Raw genomic sequence first — 6,776 nt, 5'->3', positions numbered from 1 at the left:
CGGCTGATTGTTTATGGACTATCTACATAGGTGTACAGAGGCCCATTATCAGCAACCATCACTCCTGTGTTCCAATGGGACGTTGTGTTAGCTAATCCAAGTTTATAATTTTAAAAGGCTAATTGATCATTTGAAAACCCTTTTTCAACTATGTTAGCACAGCTGAAAACTGTTGTGGTGATTAAAGAAGCAATAAAACTGGCCTGGTATCTGGAGCATCAGTATTTGTGGGTTCGATTACAGGCTCAAAATGGCCAGAAACAAAGCACTTTCTTCTGAAACTCGTCAGTCTATTCTTGTTCTGAGAAATTAAAGCTATTCCATGCAAGAAATTGACAAGAAACTGAAGATCTCGTACAACGCTGCGTACTACTCCCTTCACAGAACAGCGCAAACTGTCTCTAACCAGAATAGAAAGAGGAGTGGAGGCCCCGGTGCTTGTTCTCTTGCTCAGTTGTGCACCGGGGCCTCCCACTCCTCTTTCTATTCTGGTTAGAGCCAACTGTGTTATGAGACAAAACTACACATTTTGGAGTGGCCTTTTATTGTCCCCAGCACAAGGTGCACTTGTGTAATGATTAATGATTATCTTGGTAAAGGATAAATGCTCACTAGCAGGATGTAAACAAATTTGTGCACAACATTTGAGAGAAATATTTTTTTGTGCGTATGGAACATTTCTGGGATCTTTTATTTCAGCTCATGGAACATGGGACCAACACTTTACATATTGTGTTTATATTTTTGGTCAGTGTATTTCAATTGACTGATTTGCTTATATGAACTGTAACTCAGTTAAATCTTTAAAATTGTTGCATGTTACATTTATATTTCTGTTCAGTGTATAATGTGTTAAATACCCAGTCCGACCATCATCAAGCCCTGTCATCCCTGGTCTCAACGATCATGTTCACTATAGTTTGTCAGGAGGTGGGATAGTCCCCCTGTTGGAGCGATACCAATCCATTCAACATTGTTTGATTTGGAAAAAGTTGAGCAAACCAATGGGCTATAGTTATGCACATGCATTACACAAGGTAAGAACAAGATACACCAGCTGCTGAAAAATGTTTTTCATGGCAATCCACTTTCAGTTTATATTAAAACACTTCTACTTCTGGGAACCTTTCTTGACTAACGTTTGGCACACGTCTAGGTAGATCATTATTACATTGTACTGATAAAATAAGCTATTTGTTTTCTCCTGTACACGGACAGTTCATTATCCTCTCTGCAATTCGATCAACTTTTGTTGTTTTAATTTATTTATCAAAGTTATCTTTTTATTTAGTGCCTGTTTTGCAAGATCCAATCAGTACTCTGTATTCTTCTCTGGTCGGGGTTGACAGAGCATTAGAACAAGTCTTATAGTGCTAAACATTGCAGTCCATATAGTTGAATGCAATGCAATAGCTTTGTTTAATTGCTACCATGGAAAATATGACCAGAATGGTCTCACAACCAAGTATAACGGGGAGAAGTGTATGTTGCACAATGTATACTGTTTAATGGGGGGGGGGGGGGGTTGAAAGGAAGAGGTGGGGGAGATTTTGATCATTTCCAAAAGGAAAATAATCCACCCCCACCTCTTCCTCTACTCCCTCTCTGCCTTCCTCTCCCTCAACCTCTCTCTCTCTCTCTCTGAGTCCCAGCCCCTGAAGGTGTCATAACTGTGTTCTCTCTCTCCCTCTCTATCACCGCCTTTCAGATCTTTAAAAGCTGCTGCTTTCCTGTGTCTCGGTCTCCGTTTGTCTCCTCTAGCACTGCAGAGGACTCCTGGCTGTCTTGAGATTAAACCGGCTAAGCATCAAGCAAAGCTGAAGAGACGGAAAGAAGACGGAGAAACAGGAGAGAAGAAATAGCATTAGCCACATTTGACTGAGAGAGGGAGGGAAAAAGAGAGAGTGTGGAGCTGAACCTGAGACCTGGACAGAAAATGCCTCTCCTTTCTAACTTAACGACTATTATCTTGTTGTTGATTGCTCACTGCGGATCTTCGACTCTAGCTAACCGTTTGGGACCCTACAAGGGTTGTTTCTCGTGTAAAGAACCAGGTCGGGCCCCCCGCGAACATATTGGGCAGGCAGGCAGTACATCAATGTTGGCCCAGGGAGAGCCCTGTGGTGTGTACACCATGAGCTGTGCCAAGGGGCTGCGCTGCGTGCCTCTTCCTCAGGAACACAGCCCTCTCCAGGCTCTGTTGCAGGGCAGGGGCTTCTGCACCAAGCACAGCAGGACCAGTCCCACGGAGAGGCCCCACCCCACAGGTAAGACTGAGACACACACCACCAGCACCTCTAATAGTATTCAATTCAGCGCTGTGTTGTGTGTGTTAGGGCAATTATACTACAGATTAGTTTATTAAGGGGGTAGCTGTGGTAGCATGTAGTAGGACACACAATCTCTCATCATCAGTGTGAATATTGTATGTGATGTTGGCATGCACCAAATAGAAATGCTAGTACTGTATTATCATATGAGTATGACATTTAATGTTAGATGCATGACAAGCACTAAACATGGATTTGAAAGGGCTGCATGGTCTTGATTTCTATGCTGCAGTGTCTCTGGTGTCATGTGACTAGGGTTGCACAATTCCGGGAACTTTCCATAAATTCCCTGGTTTTCCAGAATCCTGGTTGGAAGTTTCCTATTTTCCAACTGGGATTTCAGGAAACCAGGGAATTTATTGAAAGTTCCCGGAATTTTGCAATCCTACTTGTGATCAAAATCTAATTTGAGGGACTTTGGAACTAGAAGTCTCAAATGTTGCCTTGAGCAGCATATCATCAGTCATGGAATAAATGGAATTTAGGCTACACTATGATGAACAGACATTTGTGAGGATCTGTTAAGGCATATTAGTACGTAGTAGCTTGTGTAAATATGTGTGTGTGTGTAAGTATGTGTGTTTGTGTAGGTATGCCTCATGATACATGTGATGTGTATGGTTATGGTACTGTACATGCATTTCAAAGAGAGGTTGTGATCTGTGCGTGTGCATTTTCTTGACAGCACTGAATGAGTGTCACACTGTCACCCACATTCAGATTATGCTGCTTTTCATTGCAAGCTCTCCACCTACTGTTCAGACTAAGCCACTGCGATCCCTTAGTGAGGACATGCTACAGGAACTATACTCATGGGAAATATACACCGGTATCCAGTATATGCTTGATGATTCATGTCTTGCAACAGCTTGAAATAAAATACTTCTAACTTATATAATGATATTAGAGATGGGTTAAGGTTCCTAATAATGACCTGATTTAATGCATTATTGTTAATATGCTGCTCTCTCCTATAGGTCCACATCCTTCGCATAGTGGTGAAATAGAAAAGGTATGTTTTATCAAAGTATGAAGATAATAATGATTTCTATCTACACTTACTCACACCTGCTTAAATGTGAGAAAATATGTAGAGTACATAATGTGTACAGATACAGATACTGTATGATGGAAGGAGCCTGGGAGAGTTAGTTATTACTGAAGCTTCTGTGCTATCTGGGTGATACAGTGACAGCATTCTGCAGCCATATGGGGCATGATGTGTCTGCAGCTGCGTGGCAGAACTAATAAGCCATGATGTGAATCAGTCAAGTTTAGACTCGACTGTGGTGGCGTCGGATTTTTCACTTTACCAAAGGAGGTTGATCTGCGATCAAACACAACACACAATTTGTTTCTACAATTTAACAAATATAGTGCATTCGGAATGTCATTTTTTCCACATTTTGTTACGTTACAGCCTTATTCTAAAATGTATTCAATTGTTTTTTCCCCTCACCAATCTACACACAATACCCCATAATGACAAAGCAAAGAAATGTTATGAATACTTTCCCAAATGCACTGTACTGTCTATATAGTCACAGTTGCTTCAAACCACTGTCTCAGTGACCTGAAAAGGCACAGCCTTTGTCTAACAATATCATTATATAATGACATGATAGTATGTGATAGTATGTGATATACAATATGTTTAGCTTCTGGCTTCATGCTCCATAACTGACATACATGTCCTATGATATCCACACATGTTGTAGCTACTTCAATAGGCTACTTAAGGGTTCTCTGCATTTTCTGTCATTTAATACGCATTTCTGCTTGTGTAGTTACTGTATTTATCAATGTGTAGTTACTGTAATGACCAATGTGCAGTTACTGTATTCATCAATGTATAGTTACTGTATTTATCAATGTGCAGTTATCGTATTCATCAAGGCGTAGTTACTCTATTTATCCATGTATAGTTACTGTATTTATCAATGTTTAGTTACTGTATGAATCAATGTGTAGTTACTATTTTTATCAAGGTGTAGTTACTGTGTTTATCAATGTATCCTTGTTCTGTTTAGGCACCCTGCCGTAAGCTGCTCAATAGTGTTCTGCGTGGTGTTGAGCTCACTATCTTCCTGTCTGATCGTGACATCTATATCCCCAATTGTGATACTCTGGGCTTCTACAGGAAAAAGCAGGTAGATACAGAGCGACATGTTTGCTGACGTGAATATTTGCATGTGTATGTATATTTGCCCGTGTATGTGTTTATGCTATCCATCTATTTAATTGCATAATATCTCTCTAATTAGTTGCATGCTATCCCTCTATTTAATTGCATGCTATCTCTCTATTTAGTTGCATGCTATCTCTCTATTTAGTTGCATGCTATCTCTCTATTCAGTTCAGCCCAAAAATATCTCCACAGCCAGAGGCTCTGGATAAAGAAGAATTTTCTTTCAGGACCTCTGGGCATGCAGACAATAGTTCTGTGGTATGATGACATATCATTCTCTCTCCTGTCACACAACACAGTGTCGTTCCTCCAAGGGTATACAGCGTGGCCTCTGTTGGTGTGTGGACGAGCTGGGTACCGCCTTGTCCTCACGTGCCAGCGAAGACGGCACTTTACCATGCGATGGAGATTGAGGGAGGTCTCTGTCCCACAACTTTGAGCCTAGAGGAGGGGAATAGGAGGAGGAGGAGCGGGACATGGAGAGGGGGTGGCTTTAGCTTGTGCTAGACACTGCCTCGACAGGAGAAACCAGGGATTAACCACTTCCTATGGAAATTACCCAAAATTAGGTTACAGTCCTCTAGTCAAGAAACATCTCAACAAAGAAACACACCTACATTACTACAGTAGCAATATCCAGCTTAATGTTCAACAGTTTGCAGCTACAATACCAGTCCTCTGAATCATTCAGTGTGACAATGTGCTATAGCTTACCTAGCTCACATTACCACTTTGTTACTCACTGCCTCAACTAACTGATATCTCAGCTGTATTTCTCCATTATTAATTCCCTGGCTCTTATCCTGGCTTCGTCCATTCGTTGTAGATGTTCTGTTTTATAGGATAGCTGACACTGCCTGTGTTTGTTATTGACTCAGTAGGCTGAAATACTGTCACGCTGGTGTTGGTGTGACACAATGCTTGAAAACATGTCTCCGTCACCATCCTCTCTCCCTCTCTCCAAAGATACACTGACATTATGATATTTAATTAATACAATATAAGAATATTCCTTTTCTATTTAATTTATTTTGGAATATGTAGTACTGCTTGAATTTGACACTTATCCTACAATCGCGTCAGAAAAACAGTGATGTGAAACAGTCCATTGTTGTTGAAATGACGTTCCGACTGCTCTGATAGCTGATTGTTTGTACATATTTGGGATTTTTGTGGTTGACAGTGTGTTCTGAAGTGGCAGACAAAAGACGCTTATGGCTGTTACGCTTTTCAAGAAGTTGTTAAGCATATTTTTATATACATCAATATAATATTTTATATATAAATTGTTGGTTTATTTAATGAACTACAATGCCATGTATTTTTATATTGTCAGCATTTTTTTCATTTTTCAAAAAACAGAGGTTATTTTATTTCATTGCTAGGGACAACATTGTGCTTTGGCGGCAGTAGCACCCTCATGGCAAAATTCACCACACACATCTGAGCAATTCAACTGTTATGATTTTTACTTCAAGATTTCTATTTTATTTATACTTTGACCATTTAATATTGGAATGTATCATGGTAATGATTTGCTTTTGGCACATCCTATTACAATGCTCATTTTCGTAAATGAAGTTTAAATATGTTACAGTTACTTAATTGTCTTTCCCAAGTCCTCATAAAAAAAACGTTAAATTGTGTGATGAACTGTGCGATTAGATGGTGTCTATTTCCCACCAATCTTGTTGTGCCAATCTCTTTGCTGTGATGCTAGGTCCATGCACAGGGGGCCTGTAAGAGCTCAAATAAAATATAATGATATCAAACAGGATAACAATAAATAAATACATATATTAATATAACAGAGCATTACGGTGTGTTTTATTTGTGAGCTCCACCAGTGCAGTGGCTGTAGTGGGATTGGATCGCATTCATTTTACAAAGGTGCTTAGTCATAGTCACAGTTTGAAGCACCACACATGTGTAGCAGCCAAATGTAGCACAGCATATCTACTCAGCTAGCCACTTTGTTCTCTTATGTCAGAGTTGATTTAAAATCATGGCCCTGATTTGAAGTATTTGTTTTCTGTTCAAATTAAGATCTAATAACTGTCTCTCCAAAAATATCTAATAACTGTACCTCCAGATCAAGTTACAAATAAATCAACAGGTTAGGAATTAATAGAATGAATAGGCATCAGTATGATGCAGGTTTTCTACCATGTCTAGGGGATACAAAGGTTCATTTGCTCTGGCACTTAGAGTACACAAGGACACATGCCTGTTTCCAAGGAAACCGCATAGAATATCCA

General features: G+C 39.9%; 1 protein-coding gene across 1 annotated transcript; it reads left to right on the top strand.

Annotated features, from left to right (window-relative positions):
* The first annotated feature begins 1,675 nt into the window (after positions 1 to 1,675).
* On the top strand, positions 1,676 to 6,330 carry LOC109908292 (insulin-like growth factor-binding protein 5). The gene is made up of 4 exons (XM_020506898.2): positions 1,676 to 2,267; positions 3,308 to 3,342; positions 4,361 to 4,480; positions 4,818 to 6,330. The coding sequence occupies exons 1-4, from the start codon at positions 1,937 to 1,939 to the stop codon at positions 4,929 to 4,931; spliced, it is 600 nt and encodes a 199-aa protein (XP_020362487.1). The 5' UTR covers positions 1,676 to 1,936; the 3' UTR covers positions 4,932 to 6,330.
* The last annotated feature ends 446 nt before the right edge of the window (positions 6,331 to 6,776 follow it).

Source organism: Oncorhynchus kisutch, linkage group LG17 (genome assembly GCF_002021735.2).
Source record: "Oncorhynchus kisutch isolate 150728-3 linkage group LG17, Okis_V2, whole genome shotgun sequence".
Taxonomy (NCBI): domain Eukaryota; kingdom Metazoa; phylum Chordata; class Actinopteri; order Salmoniformes; family Salmonidae; genus Oncorhynchus; species Oncorhynchus kisutch.
This window is presented reverse-complemented; position numbering and strand designations above follow the sequence as displayed.

Excerpts from the sequence above, each read along its gene's own strand:
- LOC109908292 (XM_020506898.2), top strand. The coding sequence starts at position 1,937 with ATGCCTCTCCTTTCTAACTTAACGACTATTATCTTGTTGTTGATTGCT. Across the intron at positions 3,343-4,360 it reads ATAGTGGTGAAATAGAAAAG|GCACCCTGCCGTAAGCTGCT; the intron begins GTATGTTTTATC and ends TGTTCTGTTTAG. Across the intron at positions 4,481-4,817 it reads GCTTCTACAGGAAAAAGCAG|TGTCGTTCCTCCAAGGGTAT; the intron begins GTAGATACAGAG and ends CACACAACACAG.